Genomic DNA, 19,976 nt, shown 5'->3' with positions numbered 1-19,976 from the left:
TCAACATTCCATGACGAATGGATCAATTACATAGTGAACTAAGGTCCATTCGTTAAACATCCTTAACGAATGGACAAATACAAATAACGATTATAGTTCATTCGTTAAACATCCTTAACGAATGAACTGTACAAAATAGCGAATGGGCTCATTCGTTAAACATCCTTAACGAATGAGCCTTACATAACGAATGGGATTATATTTACATAAATACCCCTTTAACATTAAAATAATAATAAATTACAAACGATAAATTACAAAGACTCGAGACGACAAAACCGTGCACTAACAATTAGATTTGTTGTTTTACGTGTAAAATATTAATTAAAAGTGTTATTTTACATGTAAAATCTTAATGAACTGTTGTTTTACATGTAAGATGTTAATGAGATTTTTTGTTTTGCATGTAAAAATGTTTACCCCCCTCCCCCCCACCACCACCACCACAGCAAACTAAAATAACCTAAACCCACTAAAAGCTAAACTACACCGGAAAGCTAAAATGAGTTCGAGTTTTTTTTTTTTTTTTTTTTTTGAAACAAGGATGCTAATTTATTTTTAGTTTTTTTTTTTGGTTTTTTAAATTTTTTATTTTGCAGGTTTTATAATTAATTTTTCAATTTTTTTGAAGGTTTTTTTTTTTGGGGGGGGGGGGGGCGGAGGGGGATGCTACATAAACATTTTGGTTTTTTTTTTACTTTTTTTTTGTTTTATAATTTTTTACCTATATTTTATTATTTTTGGGGTTTTTTTCTCTCTTACACAAATAATGTGATGTAGGTGATTGAGGGTGCACCATAAGGATGGGGGGGTTGATTAAGGGTTGGTAAGAAGTTCCTCACTTTTTTGGAGTTCTCTTCTAAACCCAACTCATATATATATATATAAAGGATGATGGTGTAATGAAAATAAGTGGATTTTGAAGCCACTTAGACCATGCGTAGTTAAAATTAGGAACACCTGGGCATTTTGCGTCATGTGATGCGTAGTCAGCTTCTGGGCATTTTGCAAAAAGTTGGTGTAATGAAAAATGGCCCCAAAACGTCTCTCTCTCATCCCCCTCTCTTTATCTCTCTCTCACAAGACCCTCAAAACTTGTGCCACACCAACGTTATGTACAAAACGATGGTACCAAAAAGTTACACCAAAACGCCGAGGGGTGCGGTGTTCCCTGGCGGTTTAGCTCCAAAACAACATCACAACGCTACTACTACGGACGGTCTTAGTCCAAGAGAGATTAATTTTTTTGTTATTAGTAACTATCCAAAGAAAGGAAAAATGTAAAATGATATAAAAATTGTTTCCGTCTTCAAATCATAGGCTTTGAAAATAGTTTGTTTTTTATTCTTACAAATAGTCCACCACATAGTAAAAATAATTCCTTCAAACACGTGTTTCTTCTTCTTCTTCGATACCTGACATTGATCAAGCAAAGAATATAGTTCCATAGGTTCCAACAGATCTGGTCCTGAGAGGTGTAGCCAAGCAATAATCAAGCGCCATGTCTTTGACCATACATATATCTTTTGTTTGTGTTTGGGTGTAGAGGATTTGGTTTAAATAAAATGTTGGTGTTTTTTAAGAAGTGTAGGAAGCAAAGAGGTTATAACACATCATTTTGTTCTTTAATTAAAAAAAAAAACATGTCACATCTTATAACACATATGTTTTTTCACTAGATTTAATCTCACCCGTAACAAAATACTATATATCTAATAGCCCACATATCTTTTTAGACTTCTTAGAAAACACTCTCTTCTTATTCTAACTCCATTATAGGGTGTGGTGGTTGTATGAAGGCTTCTTATCATACAAAGTCTTCTTATCGTACAAAGTTCATGCAGCGATATAATTATATATATCGAACCTAAAGTTATGCGCAAAAGTTACATAGTTACTTACAAAGTAAAACTATTACGCATGAAGTCAAAGTAATTACGCTTGAAGAAAAATAGTTACATATAAAACATACATAATTATGCATTAAGACATTCATAGGTGGTTATTAAACTTTTTAGAAAGCTTACGTGGTATGCAGCATGTCAGTATCATCTAATAATTGATTTTTTTTTAAAAAAACAGGAACACATGTATTTTACTTGTAATTATAGATGTGGATTATAATTTATTTATTTTTTCCAACTAGTAGCCATTTAAACAAGAGTACTCAAAGCAAAAAAAAGTAGTTGATCATCAAGCAAGAATGAATATGTTAATCATTAGATCACTAAGTTGAATTTCGATGAAAGAAATCTAGTGATACCCTAAACGCTCTTCGTTCGATGTGCATAACAACTAGGAACGCCAAGACCACAACATCATGCATTCATGTGTTAAACCGAATTTTAAGAAACGCGGGTACCAAATACTTACGTTTGATAACGATCACTGCCACGAATCATAATAACCTAATGATCATTACTAGCTACGCTCCGTCACAATTATGAACAGTATCGTAATGATAGATTTGTTACTCACTTTTCTTAAAATTCGGTGTTGGTTCGGTATCGATACCCTATAGAGATGAACATTTGGTACCTAGTACCGGTAGATTCGGTACCCACTTTCTTGAAATTCAGTTTTGATACCAGTCTCATATATCCCTAGTTGTTACCTATACAGATAGGTGCTTACGGATAGGATAAAAAATGTCGAAAACTATCGGTTTTCACATTTTTCTTTCTCAATCTCTCTAATGATAATGTTTGTAGATATCACCTAATGTTTGTCGGAATTGATAGTCTCACATCCAAAAATCTATTGCATGTAGTTTTGTCCTTCATTTGTGTTAGTGGGAACTTTTAAATGTGTGCTCTTGTCAAATAAAATAAGAATTTCACTTGTATTTATGTTGTTGGAATTTATGATCTTGGCTTAATTTGAAACCGATCTGAGCTATGGTAAGGATTGTAATTAACTTTTTGAGTCAGTTTTCTTGATCAATAAACAAACGGTTGGTGGTTAAGCCAAATTACTCTATGTTTTGTCTTTGATCTCGAATTCATCACGTTGATGGTTTTCATAATTGGTACTGTCCTATTACTAAACAACACATAAAAGTAACCTATGGGTGAAATAATTAAACCTTTAGAAAATAGACACCAACCAGAATGATATGATTGGGATACACATACACTTTTGTATGACGTTAGATTTGTGGTGGAATTCAGTTTCTTCATCCATTAGCAAATGGACACTCGGCTTAAGATCAGGATCACACCATCATATTCATATTCATATTCATATCATATCCACCCACCATCTCATTTCATTTTCATTCCTTTAATAATCTTCTAATTAATATTACTTGAAGGGATCATGCATGGCATGTTGAAAGTAATATGGGCTCTACTAACTCAAGCCACTTAAAGTTGTGGACTTGTGGACATAAGGAAGATAGTTGGTGCACAATCTGACCGTAGATCGGCTGATCATGTTAAAACTTGTCATCCCGACTTTCATTTACAAGTCAATGTCAAATATGATACCGCCATGAGTTGAAAGTTTTTAATGATCACACAAAAATAATACAACTTTTGAATGACACAGACGGTAGACCGCCCGTCTTTTATATAAAGTCTAAACTTTTATATAAATTAGTGTTATAAAAAGTGTGACGATGAAGACATGGACGGAAATAATCTTCCTCAAGTGGAAATACAATTGAATCTTTAAAGAAAATTCGACCCATATAAGGAAAGCATCATCCTATAAGGTTTAGCAACGTATTTTGCTTTTCGTTATGTGTTCAAACATTATCTATATGGTCAAAATCACCTACTTTCCTATAAGGGTGTTTTAGAGTAGCAACGACATTTGTCTGTTTTTTCAAAGAAGCGGAACGACACTAATCTTGAAAGACCAAAATGCTCTAGAAAAAGTTTGATTGATGCATGAACGTCCAGTGGATTTGTTAACATCAAACTGAACCACTATTCATATATGTGTTTGTGTAATATATTCATACAAATATAATTAATATTACTTGTGCTCTTTCTTGTTGTGATGAAATAATACGAAAAGACTTGCCTTTCTTTAGGATTAATATGGACTACTAACACAACATAATGTAGGCTTTCAGTTAAACAAAAATTAACTAAAGTACTTGAAGTTGTGAACAAAAGGAAGAAGGTAAATGCACAGTCTTGACAGTAGATCGAATGGTAAAACTTGTCAAACCGACTTTCATTTTCAAGTCGATATGAAGTATGATATCGCCATGAGTAGAAAGAGTTTTTGATGATTACACAAAATAATACTTCTTAATGACATAGACGACCGACCCATCTTTTATATAAAGTCTAAAACTTTTATAAAAAATAACGTTATAAAAATTGTGGCAAGGAAGACATGGACGGAAAGAACCTTCCTCAAAATGGAAATATAATCGAATCTTCAGAGGAAAAACGACCCATATATGGAAAGTGTCGTCCTATTAGGTTTAGCAACATGTTTTCCATTTCATTATGTGTTCAAACATTATCTATGTATAGTCAAAATCACCAACTTTCCTATAAGGGCGTTTTAGAGTAGCAATGACACTTATGTGTCGTTTCGAAGAAGCACAACGACACTAATCTTGAAAGACCAAAATGCTCTAGAAAAAGTTTGATTGATACACATGAACATCCAATGGATTTGTTAACATCAATCCGAACCACTACGCATATACGTGTTTGTGTGATGCATTGATACACAAATAATTGGCATAAATATTAAAAATAAGATCTTGCATGCTTTATACCAATCAAACCCAATATGAAATGGGAATGTTAGTGCCCCACCTTTAAGTATTGGCCCATAATGATTACAATAAGACGTCAAATCTTCAATCATAGCAAAATAACCCGAAGGATGCAATGGTCTTTTAAGTTGGTAGTCACAATAACAAAAAGCCTGTGACAATTGTTAGATAAATGGATACAAATATTCAAATGCAAATTTTGAATAACTAGAGACAACCATGTTGGTCATGTTACTCATCTAGAATTAGCTAAACACCCGAACCGAAGACCAAACCAACAACCTCTTATATCCTAGGAGACTGAGTAGTGCTGACGCTAGAACTGCTTACCTTAGAAGACCTGTAATGCTTCACCAGAGGGACTAAGGATTGAACAACATCCGCCATTAACGGCCTGTAATCTGCTTCTGACTGAACACACATTGCTGCTATTGCTGCCACCTGGACAATTTCCTTCATTGAATATTGACCTTCTAATGTGGGGTCCATAATCTCAATAACTTTATCTCTATCTGTCAGACGGGGCAGAGCCTGTTCAACGAGTCAACAAGACTTATATATATTTATTTTAGGAACTAATAAATGGTGTGTAACACAAAAGTTTATCCAAATGTGTAATAAATAATAAATTATTAATTAACAAAAAAGTTTAGCCTCAAAGTTTCAGACACTGATTTATTATTTGGGCTAATTTTGTTCCCACAAAAACTGAACGGTGTTCAAAAACCCAAACCAAACTTTCAGTTTTCAGTTGGGTTTGAGCCCAAAGCCGACCCAAACAGACCCATGCAGTCATGTAGACCCCTAAAAGTCGCCTAAAGTCGATTTTTGTTCGAAGATTTAGATAATAACTGCAGGTGTATTGTGTTTGTAGTAATAATAAATGCGTTAGTTATTTAGAAAGACAAATAAAATGTAGTAAAAATGACATTTTTATATGCAGAAATGAAATAAGGAGTGCACCCAAGATACAAGAACCGCTTCTCCAGGGGGCCTTTTCATATCAACAGGAACTCTACCCGTGAGCAGCTCGAGAAGAACAACACCATAACTATACACGTCTGATTTTGTAGTCAGGTGGCCAGTGAGAGCATACCTTCAACAAGTAACCAACATCTTTTAAGATTAGGATCAAGGGTAGTGATTTAAAGAAAACTGCTATGATGGTTTGATGCGTTAGTTCTTACTCGGGTGCAACATATCCTTGGGTGCCTAATACTCGAGTGGAGACATGACTGCCAGCTCTGTATGATCCGAGCTTGGCTAACCCGATATCAGAAACTTTGGCACGAAAATCGTTGTCCAGAAGAATGTTGCTGCTTTTAAAATCTCTGTGAATGACTGGAGGTGTAACCTGTTCATGGAGGTATTCTAAACCTTTTGCTGCTTCTAGAGCTATTCTTAACCGTATTTCCCACTCAAGTTTTGAAGGAACTGCATTAGCACCTGAGTTTATTAAGTAAAAACCATCATCATCACCAAGGAAACAGCTAGTGTTCAATGCTTTAAAACACATGTTAAATATCAAGCTACTATTTATCTAAAAGATAGGTAAAGAAGAATATGTTAGGGTTGTTCAATCCTGAAACTCAAACGATAATACTAAAAAAGGATTGGCATATAATTTCATGAGCCAATAGGCAATAACAGCGCGGATAATTTTCAGATTGCAGATCCAAGTGTGTGTATCTAAACGCAAACTTAACACCAAATTAATGAAATTGAACAAATTATGCCCGTGTGCACTAGTCCTAACATCAAGCAAGCTATGAGAACTTTTATGCAAAGAATCTTTATGTTAATCTTACTCTAACCACTCACTATAACATATTAACATCACCTCATCATTATATATTTGTTAGCAACTTCATTTACTTTATTTGACCAAAAAAGTGCATGAAAAAGATCATGACCGTATCTTTCTTATCTTAGTGCTCACCGGTCAACAACTTTAAGCAGAGAATACTTGGTTATAAGAAAATACTGTTTTATAAATAATTTATTTCAATCTTCCACATAAATTTTCAACCATACAACAGTACATTCAGGACCTTTAGAATTCAGTAACCAAAGCTTGTAAATGTACATCCTAAAATAGTTATCTAGCCAAATAATGAGGAACTAGTAATGGTCATAATAGCATCTCATGGAGAATGTTAAATCATAAGAAGACTAATAGGATACCTCTGATTGGATATAAATGTTCTTGGAGACCACCATTAGCCATAAAGTTATACACCAGCACCCTGTGGTGACTCTCTGAGCAGTAACCAATCAAAGCAAGTAAATACGGTGAGCGCAACCTACTCAGCATTTCCACCTGGACAATTAACAAAACAAAACACTTCCTTTCAAGTACTCATTTTTCACAAGTAAACTTATTTGATTATAAAGATTATGTTACTAACATAGAATACTTGTTACTATCAAATATAAAAATTGCATATTACAGTTAGAGGACAACAGAAACCATACCTCAACTCTAAACTCCTCTTCCCCCTGCTTTCCAGCCTGATCCATCAACTTCACAGCTACCTTTCTCCCATCTTGAAGCACACCGCGGTAAACCAACCCAAACCCACCCTGCCCAATCACATTGGACTTTCCAAACCCACCAGTAGCAGAAAGCAGCTGCTTGAATGTAAAGATTTGAAGTCCTTTCTCAGTAATAATTTGAGCCTTTGCTTGGTTATTCCCTTTCTCATCAGAACCGATTCCTCCTAAACAGTAACAACAAACAAATTAATTTCATAGGTATGTAACAGCCTCTAACGTGCATCAATATCATATCACTGGAAAGGCGCCTGCGCGATGCAATTAGTTAACGGTTTAAGGGGCAAAATAGTCTTTTATGCACAATCATCAAGTATCAGTTGGTTATATAAAGAGTACTTACACATTTGCCCCCTCATCAAGCCAGTCAAGCTCGGATCGATAGAAAGCTCGAAACGAGGCTTGAGCCTAGTATGCGAAGCTCATTTAAAGTTTGAGGTATTTTGGGGTTGTATATATTAATTAATTTCAGAAAGCACAAGCTTAAGGTTTTTGTCAATATCTAGAAAATAATCTGTAAATAATAGCAAGAGAGATAGAAATGTAGATCTAGAATGAAAATATTACGTTTTAAGAAATTGGAGAGTTTGTTGCGTAGATAGCAGTAGTAGGTGAAGGCGAGTAGCAAGAGAGCAACGGTAACAGAGGCAAAGGCCATGATTATGAAGAGTGCAGTTCTGTCATCCGGTGGTGGATCCATGGGTGAGAGAAGCCCTAAGTATTATTTTTCTGTAGATCAAATACAAGTTTTAAATTCTAATACTTCAGTTACATTCCACGCACAGTGGCGACCTACTCTCTTGTTTGTTTGGTCATTTCCAGGTGGGCCTATTAAACATGGGATTAGATCAAGATTATATACTATGTATGCTATCACCTAAAAATGATTAATAAAAAATAAAAGTAAAGCTGACACATAATGGTGTGGTTAACCTTGTTTTAGTAAGAAAAAAAATAATAAAAAATAAAAAACATGGGTTCACACCCCATTTAGAATTTTATTTTTATTTTTATTTTTATAATTCTATTAGGTGCAATCCTCTTAGGTTAGTAATCATCAAAGTTGACGTATAATCGAGTGTTTAACATAATTGTCAATGAGCTTGTAAAGGAGTAAGGAGAACTTGGTGTTCTATGTGACTATGTCTGATTCATGTCTGCAACATTTAGGTGATGTTTGTTTTTCCTCAAAAGCACTTCTCCACCTCTTCTGTCTGCGCCGCGCAGACGTTGGGCTCTGCAGTGTGTTTGTTTTTCCGAAGACGTTTCATTAAAAAACGTCTACGCGTCCTCTTCTCCTAAAAGTGTTGCCCCTATCACTTCTCACCTCTTCTCATCTTCTTTTTTTTTTCATTATCACAACACAAAACACACACCACAGACTCCACCCTCCTCCTTCTCCACCCCAACCCTAGCTCCACCTCCGGCGGCCTTCCTCCTCCACCGCCACCTATCTCCGTCGCCGCCGTCAAGCCTCTCTCTCTCTCTCCACCGCCAAGCCTGTCTCTCTCTACTCCGCCGCCTATCTCCGTCGCCGCCGCCAAGCCTCCCTAAAAGTGAAGTCGATGCGTTGGCTATTGCGTCTGGGTATCCAGTTGTTGTTTGATAGCAATTTGGAAGTTGAATCATGTTGACTCTTTTGCTGTCTTCGGTCCACGTTTCAATATCAATGGCCGCCCCACTTTTTTATTATTATTATTATTATTATTATTATTATTATTATTAGATTGTTAGTTTTATTAGATTGTTGTTATTAGTTTATAGAAATAGAAAGTTTAGGATTGATGAATATTGTTATTAGTTTGTAGAAAATTTAGAAAGTTTAAATTTCAGTTTATTTTTGCAGTCTGCAAATGTTGAAAAACAAACAGTCTTCTTGTTGCAGATTGCATAGGTTTGGTCCACCTCTTCTGCTACAGATGTCTGCAGATGTGGTCCGCAGACTGCAGACGTTTTACCTTTGAAAAAACAAACAACACCTTACGTTAAGAGGCATCTGTGTGATTATGAGAGAGTATGCAAATACATGGATTTCACTAGTTGGATATTTGAATTGAACGTGTTCTTTCTCACAACATTATCGTGCATTCGGGCAAGTGTTCACAGACGTTGCCTTAGGTGAGGGTTTTTTCAGATCGAAAGACGAGTGTGTCATAATATGATAAATTTAACCAGTACTTCATTTGAAGAATTCGTTTACCGTTAAAAAAATGTTTAAATAAGAATGTGGATCCAGTCAGGGTATACCATTACCTCCCACTTCTAGAAGGAAAGAAAATGAACACAAAAAACATGTAAATGTAACTTTCTATAACGACAAAAAAACACGTATATATAAATGGTTAACTGTCAGCTTTTCTCCGACCAAAAACATGAAAATCAATGTTCCCAAAACACAAAAAATAATAAATAAATAAATAAAACTTTGTTTTTCTTCCTCAACCTTTCTTCTGTCTCTTTTATTTTACCTTTCATTTAAAACACCAACATGCATAGTTAGCACAACAATGTTCATATCTTTTAAGTTCTTTTGTATAACTTGATGCCTACAAAATAATAAGTACCTGAACAATAGATACATCAACACATCACATACCCAATCCTAGTCATCAGCTAAATAACTAGTTTTAAACATAAACTCAATTCACATACGAAAATCTTAAGTCACAAAACTTGGCAACATCTATATATATTTCTCTACTGAATGTTTGATTTTACAAAAACAGAAAAAGGAAAAGTGTTGCCATATGGATCAAATGTAACTAGAGTCGCCTAAAAGTAAGTCGAGCATATCAGCAGGAGTTAAAAAGGTCGTTCCACCAAGTATAACTTCTATATCCGCTCTTCCGCTTTCAGACAACGCCTCGTGAGCTTCCAGTACCTTCAACACACAACAGGGTTACATACATCATCGGATGCGGCTAGAAGAAAGAGCAAATTAAAATCAAATAAATAAATAATAAGAACCTCAATGCCATTCATGCCTCCCACAACAAACACTAGTATAACATTTTGATCAGAGAGACTCGGTTTTGCCTGCCCATTTTGACAAAACAATACTCAGTATTTAAATAGTTAAATTAAATATAGCATAAAGTATGATCATTTACATACCTGTCCCAAACCAAATCTTCCAAACCCGCTTTTAAAAAGGCGACCAACAGTAGACGAATGATATTCCAAACCAGGTACATCATATTTGTTCAATATTCTTGTTAATAGTTTATACAGCAAACCCTTTCTAGAATACGGGTCATCACCACCGATACTACTTTCCAAGCTCGATACCAATTCTCTAATTCCCTTATTACCCTTTAAGCTCGTTAACTTATGGAGATACCTAAAAAGATTATCGACCCGATCCCGTAACTCTAGTTTCAACTGCATGTCACTGTAGACATTCTCATTACTTGTATCCTTGTCAGCATCCTCTTCTTCTTCGCCCCAATTTCCCCACTGATCGTCATCACTTTCTACAGCCTTCGAGGGTATTTCCGTCGTTTCACCGCTGTCTTTTTTCTTTTTCAAGTTAGCTTCAAGATCATTAAACAAACCATTGAGAAACTTATATTTCGCAAGCTTTGGATTTTCAAGAATCGCATCCACAATAGCTTCTTTAAGAAAATGTTCTTCTTGCCACGAGAACGGACCAGTTGAACCCGAAGTCGGGAAATTCTCTCCTGCCAAAATGTATCCTGTTACCGTTAACAAAAACGCGTCTTCAACTGAAAACAGCCCCTGTGATGCTGACTCAGATTCTCTAAAACAGCTTTTGTTGATTATGTCACACATTTGTGAAGATAGGTCTTGGCTTGTGTCTCCAGCGCTTATATTGAGTATCTTCTCAGCACTCACAAATGAATCCCATTTGGCGCGATGTATTTCACGCATGGCGTATGACGTGGCAGCTGCCAGCTGTATAATTCCTTTGTTTCTCATAAAACATGATTGAGTTTTACAAAGGGCCTTAATCATAACTTGCAAATCTGCTTTTGGATTCACGGAGATCTTTTCTTTACGAAGGGCTTCTAGAAGCAACTTCTTGATTAATATGGTACTGTCTTTTGTTCTTCTATCTAAAGTAGATTCAAGATACGGGGTCCCATTAAAGCTTTCTGTCGAGACTAAAAACCCGTTAAGCAGCTCATGTTCTGAAAAATCTTCACCGAGGCTAACTGATGAGTTTATTTGTGTCCCCGAATTATAAGAATTCCACCCGTGTAGAAAAGATTCAAAAAGCTGAAGATTTGTCTTTGGTGGGATTTCTTTAACAACATCTGCTAGTGGTATTTGAACATCGAGAGGGGCACGTGGTATGTTTGGTTGGTTTTGTGACCTCTTTGCCACTGTGTGGGTCCCACGTGGGACAGATGAAAAGATTCGGTCAACAAGAGAATCTCCATGAGAGCAAGCGGTAAGAAGGTCAACTGTTCGGTCAATAAGCAATAACCCTGCAGATCGTTTGCGCCGACCAACGTCGTAAAGACTGGACATATCTGTGAGTAGCTTCCCAATGGTTCTTGACGTGTCACCAATCGAAAATATTTCAAGTTTTAAGTCCATCTACAAGTATTAGAAAATAGAAGCAGACATGATTAAGAAATATTAATGCATACAAGAGTGTAGGGGCATAAACGAGTTGACCAGTTCGTGAGCTGCTCAAGATTGACTTGCTAATAGCTCAAAGCACGCTCAAGCCCGAGATGAATCCTAAATTTGTAACTGATTTTATAAACAAGCTCAAGCCCGAGCTTCACATAACGAGCTTGATTACACTCATGAGCCTAAATGAGTCTATCTATATAAATATAACATTTTATATTATATAACAAATACGTAGATATAAAATTACATAATACTATAGGGACGCATTCTTTTCAGAACCAGTTTTATGTTAAGAACCGCATAAGGCACTTGCACATTGTGCATTAATGATGTGATGACACGGTGGGTAGGCGGTTATGTAACCGTCTTCTGTATTAACACTAACACTTAAAGCAAGAGGTACAAGTGCAATATGCAGTTCTCGCAGTTCTCAACATATTTCTTGGTTCTGATTTTAACACTCCCCTATTACTATATACAAAGTTATAATAAATTTCCAAATAATATATATTTTGTTATATGATATAAAATATATAATTATAAGAATAGAAAGTAACTATATATATGTATAAATAAACTAACTAAATAGTAAAAGTTAATAAACAGCTGAGTCCTAGTTGAGCTCCAAATTAAAAAATTACTAGCAATCTGATCTCGAGCTTGAGACAGAGTGCCTGAAACGGGCCGAGCGAGCTCTCGCTCTCGTAAATCAAACAAGCCAAACTTGAGCTTACACAAGCACAGGCTCAGCTCGTTTACACCCCCTACATGCATGAATGGAATTTGGAACAGCATATAACTGAATGAATGTATACCTTTGTTGTAAGATGATAAAGAAACTGTGATGTAAGAGCAACGCCAGGTGGCACATCCTCACCATCATGAAATGTGCCAGTACTTAACAGAGGTAAACCTGAGCTAATGGCATTCTCTTGTTCAGCTGATAAATATGCCTCGGAAACCGATCCCTCTGATGGTAACACGAAGAACTTTGGAGAAAACGGGCAGATAATCAAAGGGAAGTGATACACATAAGCAATCATTTTCTGTCCTGCATGGCCTATTATAAAAGATGGTGATTTAGGGGTATCATCCCCTGCACGAGGGGTAAGCTGCAACCAACCCTCCTCGTCTTCAGGAATCAGATTCCCCTTGTTATGTGTGTGTGTGGTAGTTGTTTTTGAATCATTTTTCTTCATGAGTTCCTCATAATCTTGCACAAGTAAGGATTGATATTCGTGATAAGCATCAGGTCCCAATGGTGAATCAGGATAGGCTGAGTGGCCTGTCTGCAAAAGCAAAATGGTAGATACTCAAAGAGAATACCAATCAAACATTCACTACTAAATGTATCTATGTGAATCACAGAATTCAAGTACTGAAGTGATACCTCTGAAATAGATGTGTATATAGTGCACTGGACAACTCGTTTATGAATGCTTAGACGTCGTAAAATGTATCGATGTGAATCACTTAAAAGGCGGCAAGTGAAGAATACAACTTTTGTCTGGACATCACTGTTTTGATTCCAACCAACCGCCTAAAAATAGAAATCACAAAATCATTATAAAAGGTTATTATTTATGCACTTTTATGCTATAACAAAAGGCAGAGTGAATGCAATAAAAAATATCAAACATGAAAATATAATCTATATATATTTTTGTAAGAAAAATGCATGAATTTCCTCACAGAATCAATAGTAGACACGCTCTCCAAGCTGCAAACAGCAAGTGCACCCAACTCCAACAAAATTGGGACAGCACCAAGAAACTTGAAACTTTCTGTGCATCCCGCATCCAGATAAACTATAGCATCTTTAAGCTCCTCAGATAACTGAACGCAAGAAACAAATCACAAAGAAGAAGTTGACATAAGGGAATAATGAATACCCAGTCACGTATTACAATAAACCCTAATTACAGTATGGATAGGCTAATAACAATCCATAGTTCTGTATAACATGTTTAGCCTGGTGTAGAGTTTAATAGAGATTCTAAAACAACAATCATAATAATTCCTTATAATTCAATACTAAATTACTGATTATTAATTCATATGTATTAGACTCAAAGACTTCAACTTGACAACAACACATGAATAATAGCTGGTTCAATCAATCAATCAATCAATCAAGGAACAAAATTGATGGGCAAAGAAAAGGAAGTTACTTCTCTGATGGAATCAAGGCAACAATTGATGACATTAACAAAAGCCATATCGATAATCTGTGGAAGAAAACACGTAGATCAGGTGGGTTAATGCAATCGGTACTAATAGGCACAAAACCCATGAGCATACAACACTTACAGATGGATGATTAGTTGGACCTCCCCTCCGTCCGATGCTAAACTGCGATTAACACGTGCTCGTTCCGGCAAGGGTCTGTTGATGCAGCTTGCCCAAATCCGGCTTGTTTTTTCACCTTTTCAATTTGTCAAAAAAATAAAATAACAAAACATGGTAAAATAATAATAATAATCATAATCATAATCATAATAATAAAACAAAAGATTATTGCTTTTCTTTTCGTTTTTTTTTGGAATGGTAGAGGATCTCACGTGTAACCTATCATTTTCGGGGTTAAGTCTAGTGTCGACTCCTCGCTCGCTGTGTGATAGTACCTTGATGCACGGAAACCGGATGGAATCTGTTCAGGTTCAAACCTAGGATTAAAACTGTGATTCGTCCATTCACCCAAATGTCCATGGAAATAGCCCAAATGGAATCGAACACGCGTTTCCACTAGGGAGGTAGGCCATCTATCCATTGGACCAAATTCACAAGACTATAGATTTTCTAAGGCTAACTAGTATACACCACATCCGTCATTTTATCTCATTCACCACGTTTGCGTCACCTCAGTGCTAACTCAAATTTTCCTTTATAATTCAACATCACCCCTCAACCTTTGGTATAAGTCACTCTTCACAATTCCATTATTTAAAAATAGGATTATTTGATTTAAATAATCCCACTTTTAATGAATTGACCAATAATAATCTCACCTTCGGTATTTCCCACTGACAGTCCCACCTTTTAAGTGTGTTTTGTTTTATAAACCAACATTAAAAAAACTTAACGGGGTTAAGTTTTTGCTGATGTGGTTGGTGAGTTAGCAGTGTCATAATCTTACATGGCTTTTCCCTTTGAATTAAAATGCAATTACTATATTTTACTATATTAAATCCTATTATCCAGATTTATTAACTTGGATCTGACCCAAACCCGCGACCCGATTAGGGAACCCGGATACCCAAATCACTAGCTTGCACTATAATTCTCGTTCTAAACTTAGAAATTGAATCTTGCATATCCTTATACATACCATAACGAGCCCACCGACACCATAAACATGGAATGAGATCAATTATTGATTCGTATTACTCGTTTGAACGAATCGACGTAACCTGTTAATCAATATACTTTATATTGTTCATAATAATTCAATTAAACTTTCAGAAAGAACCTCACATACATCACCTACAGTTACCCTATAATGAATTATATTATCATTAATGTTTTGATGCGTGTTCTTGAGCCCTTTCCGCCGTCACTGCCGGGATCAAATTAACTCTCTTCCAATCATCTTTATAGGTAACTAATTATACCTTTGTGTTCGTCGTCATTCACTCTTTAATAGCCCTAATTTCAATCGGCCAATCAAATAACGACCTGGCCAATTGATGATCTAGTGTTCATAATACTCTTTGGGTTGCGAATGTCTGGTTATATAGTTTCTATTTCTGGATTTTTATCAAAGGATCACTCAGATCAGTTGACTTATGCATGTGGGTGTTGACTGCGGGGCTGGAGGCGCAGGTTCGAATCCCCTGCAGCCCGTTTTGTAGGATTAATATAGTAATTGCATTTTAGGATTAAAAGGGAAAAGCCATGTAGAATTATGACACTGCCAACTCACTAGCCACATCAGCAAAAACTTAACCCCGTTAAGTTTTTTTAACGCTGGTTTATTAAACAAAAAACATTGAAAAGGTGGGACTGCCAGCGGGAAATAACGGAGGTGGGATTATTATTGGCCAATTCATTAAAGGTGAGATTATTTAAATTCAATAATCCTTAAAAATATAAAGAATTAAAAAAGAAAACATTTAATTGGCTCTCCCCTCATCCCCTTTGAAATGAGCCGCGTGATGGTCATTGGCCTCATTTCATGCATGAAATGATGTGTGTGGTGTGGGGGGTGGGGGGTAGAGTTTCACTAGTATTCTTGAATGACTAAATGACCACTGGGACCATTCTCCATTCCCGGTTGAACCATAACGGTTAGCCTTATGTATAGTATAAAATAATAAGTATAACAACTCATAAAATAAGTAAAAGGAAAAGTGAAGAACATAAAAGAAGTAAATCTCACCCCACATTGGTGGAAGAAAGAAAATGAAATCTTTCCACCTTGATATAAATAAGAAAGTAAGTCATTGTCCCACACCGCTAGATTATAAAACTTGTAAGCTCTTTATATGGAAGAATTTCTCACACCCCGAAAATGTTAACTTATAACAGCGGAAGACTTAACTTAAGTCATTCGGGTTATGACAGATGTCGATAGCCAATAACAATAGAATAAGAATAAAAGATTAACTTTTATTTAATAAAATATATATACATTATCAGAGTCTTATACACGTGCTACCGCACTGTTTTATTAAATTCCCATTTTCTAAATTATTCAAACACAACCCGCCCTTCTTTCCATGCCTCGTCGAAACCTTCACTTACCTGAAAAGCATATTAAAATAAACGTTAACACGTATGTTGGTGAGTTCTCTTTATTGAAAGTAACATATATATATATATATATATATATATATATATATATATATATATATATATATATAACATAATATGATGAAAAATAATACAATCGAAACTTCCATATAATTCATCATGAAAAATCGTAATAAATGACAATATATCAAGTAACACAATAACGAACTCGTATCATATATATTTCATACCATGGTTCAACAACCATTATTTTATTCATAATCTATTACCATAAGAAACGGTGGTGGCCTTTCCTACCGTTTTAACATGGTAATAATATTTATGTAACATCCCGTTTTCTCGTTTCAGTTAATAAAATAAATTATGAGTCATTATGAGTTGGGCTTGTGTTGGGTTAAATAAATATGAGTTATGGACTTGGGTTAAAAAGGAAAGAATAAAAGATCATGGGCTCAAGCCCATGATCCATAATATATAAACCATAAATTCTCATTAATTCATTCATTTCACATATTCCATACACCACCCAAAACACACGCTTAAGCTCTCTCTCTACTTTCTCTTTTTCTCTCTAGCCGAACCCAAGGGTAAACCGAGCACCGATCCAAGGTAATGATAGTATGATATTGTATGAACTCAAACCCGTTAGATTTAATCGCAAAACGATGAGCCGACACCCTTAAACCGTTAAAGTCACGAGATCCGGGTAGAATCGAGTATAAGCCGATCAAAAGATGAGCCTAGGGGTCACCCTAGCTCAGATCTGGATTGAACGGGATGAAAAACGGTGCAAAAAATACGCTTTTTTGGTCACTACTCGGTTTTCCGGCGGTGACGGCGCCGGAAAGGCGGCGGATATGAGGTACGATGTTAACGAAATGTCAAAGAATGTTTCTGACAATCTCTGACCTTACCCTAATTTGTTAACGGAGATTTAACGAACTAGCCTTAATTCGTGAATTGATTCGTTAATGAAAGAATGACGAACTAGCCCCAATTCGTGTAACATCACGGGAATTTTGGGCCAAAAATGTCAAGTTTCCAAAATTAAGGGATCAATTCTGCCAATATCCAAACTTCATGGGCTGAAATGAAAAACCTGATTTCATGACCTATCGCGCTACGTGATTGGTCAAAGGACGAGCCCGTCGCGTACCGCGACGGAGCATGGTTAAAGTTTCTAGAAAGAGTCAACGGCTTTACGCGATCGCCGTTGAGCCTACGTCATCGCGTACCGCGATGACCTGGCCTGACACGCCTGACACCTTTTCACCACGTGTCCACACGTGGCACACCGGTCGCCACGTGTCCCGACACGTGGACACACGTGGCATGTCGTCCGCCACGTGTTAACATGTGGCACATCGTCTGTCACGTGGCAACACGTGGCAGACCTACTGTATGCGTCATCAGAGCTACGTCGCGGTACGCGACGGGTTCGCTGATGTCGGACGCGTACCGCGATGGGATCCAAATTTTTGCCTATAAATAGCAGGTCTGGGGTCTTCATAACTCACACCAAAACACAGCTTACAATCATCTCTCTACTCTCTCACTAAGCCTCGAAATTCGTGCCAACGATCCACCTCGAAAACCGTGCCCCGATTCCTCGATAAACGTGCCATACCTCGATATTCGTACCACTCCCCGACGACGTTCCGAACAAGAAGGTGGTGCTGCTTTTACATCCCGACGATCATCTCGAAGTGCCTGCCGAGAAGATTGGGTGCCTCGATTTGCGTGCCAAAGTGAAGTGGCGATCAAAGTAAGTGTCGAAAGGACTAAGCGGTGTAGAAGTGCAGCTCGAGTATCTAGGGAATTATAAGCCGAGGAAAGGTAAGGCTTACTACCCGACTAAAATAATAATAAAATATTATAAAGGCTTAATGCCCTAAGTCGGAATTATACTCGATGCTTATGAAAAAAGAAATTATACAACAAAGAAAAGAAAAGAAAGAAATATAAAATTGTAGGTGTATATATATATATATATGTGTGTGTGATTATATAAATATATATATAATTCTTTGTTGTATATATACATATATGTGTGCAAAATCAGGCCGCCAAGACATACATCTACCTTGCATCTGATCAGACTTACGTCCCGTATCCTGAACCAAGAAACCACTTCGAGATGGTGACGCTGGGTTACCGTGACCCACCGCCACAATATGGATACCCCGACGTTATTCCGCAGTCATACGAAGAACACTTGGATCGCGCGTTGCACGAGACTGATGACTGGAGGAAGAAGGTGGTTGAAGAAGGGAAAAAGAAGAAGAAGATAGGAGAGAAGCTTCTTCACAAATGCAACAAACTGACGAGGGTTGTTAAGAAGTTTTTGAAGGACTGAAATGATGGTGGTAATGACGTGTTTCGAGAGACGAAGTGTTTGTGTGTAATCTAGTTTATGTGTAATATGTTAAGTAATGTATGGATAAGAATATATATACATCGAGTATGAATGTATATATATAAGTGGTGTTGTAATAATCCTTGTTTATACCTTGTATGGTATATATGAATTATGAAATAAAATGTGTGTTAATAAAGAGCATTCATTAAATTTCAGATATAAAAGAATTAAAAGAAAAAGATAAAATGTCTCAACAAAGTAATAACGTTGAGGTTTCCCGAAAGGAATCCGAAAAACAAAAAGAAAAAGGAAAGGGACCCGAAAAAGAACAAGAAGATCCAATTCCAGAAAATTTATGGATCGAATTCAAAAGATGATTAAAGACGCAGTTAGGGAAGAATCCATGGTTAGATCTCAATCTAGACAAACAAAACATTCTCACTCGGCTAATCCTTCCCGAAAATCTGTTTCCAAACCCCGTTCTAGACCCTCACGTCTGGATGAGAGTGTACACGAGTCAAACGCTGATGGAGGGGTTCGTCAAGAGTTCAAGAAGCTCAAAATTTGTGGGTGTACGTTCAAAGACTTCAAGTACTATGGGCTGAAAGAATTCCACGGCGATAAGGGAGCCATCGCGGCTGTAAGGTGGCTTGAAGAGATGGAGACAATTTTAATTACTAGCAAGTGTTCGGAAGAAGAGAAGATTCAATACTCTACCCTGATGTTTAGAGGCGAGGCCTTAGAATGGTGGAATACTTTAGAGTAGAGGAAGGGAGGTTATGTACAACATGTCATGGAGCGAGTTTAAGGAGTTGATATTGTCGAAATTCTGTCCGATGCATGAAACGGACCAAATCCAAACCAAGTTCCTATCTCACAAGGTTGTCGGAACAAACCTTCGTGAGTATAATACCAAATTCCACGAATACTGTCGCTTGGTGCCTCAGCTGGTTACCCCGGAAT

The 19,976-nt window shown here is 36.5% G+C and overlaps 2 protein-coding genes across 2 annotated transcripts; both read right to left on the bottom strand.

Annotated features, from left to right (window-relative positions):
- Positions 1 to 3,508: 3,508 nt before the first annotated feature.
- On the bottom strand, positions 3,509 to 7,973 carry LOC143571372 (putative serine/threonine-protein kinase PBL23). The gene is made up of 6 exons (XM_077056814.1): positions 7,865 to 7,973; positions 7,220 to 7,464; positions 6,929 to 7,064; positions 5,932 to 6,190; positions 5,708 to 5,840; positions 3,509 to 5,275 (listed from the first exon to the last, which is right to left on the bottom strand). Exons 1-6 carry the CDS (start codon positions 7,953 to 7,955, stop codon positions 5,030 to 5,032), a joined length of 1,110 nt encoding a protein of 369 aa, XP_076912929.1. The 5' UTR covers positions 7,956 to 7,973; the 3' UTR covers positions 3,509 to 5,029.
- Positions 7,974 to 10,002: 2,029 nt separating this feature from the next.
- On the bottom strand, positions 10,003 to 14,175 carry LOC143571377 (sec1 family domain-containing protein MIP3-like). Its single transcript, XM_077056816.1, has 7 exons — positions 14,074 to 14,175; positions 13,595 to 13,738; positions 13,293 to 13,442; positions 12,718 to 13,191; positions 10,412 to 11,860; positions 10,265 to 10,333; positions 10,003 to 10,178 (listed from the first exon to the last, which is right to left on the bottom strand). The coding sequence occupies exons 1-7, from the start codon at positions 14,119 to 14,121 to the stop codon at positions 10,050 to 10,052; spliced, it is 2,463 nt and encodes an 820-aa protein (XP_076912931.1). The 5' UTR covers positions 14,122 to 14,175; the 3' UTR covers positions 10,003 to 10,049.
- Between the last annotated feature and the right edge of the window lie 5,801 nt (positions 14,176 to 19,976).

This window comes from Bidens hawaiensis, unplaced genomic scaffold (genome assembly GCF_021521415.1).
Source record: "Bidens hawaiensis isolate Kalapana, Puna unplaced genomic scaffold, B.hawaiensis_p1.1 tig00025360_1, whole genome shotgun sequence".
NCBI classification, from domain to species: Eukaryota; Viridiplantae; Streptophyta; class Magnoliopsida; order Asterales; family Asteraceae; genus Bidens; species Bidens hawaiensis.
This window is presented reverse-complemented; position numbering and strand designations above follow the sequence as displayed.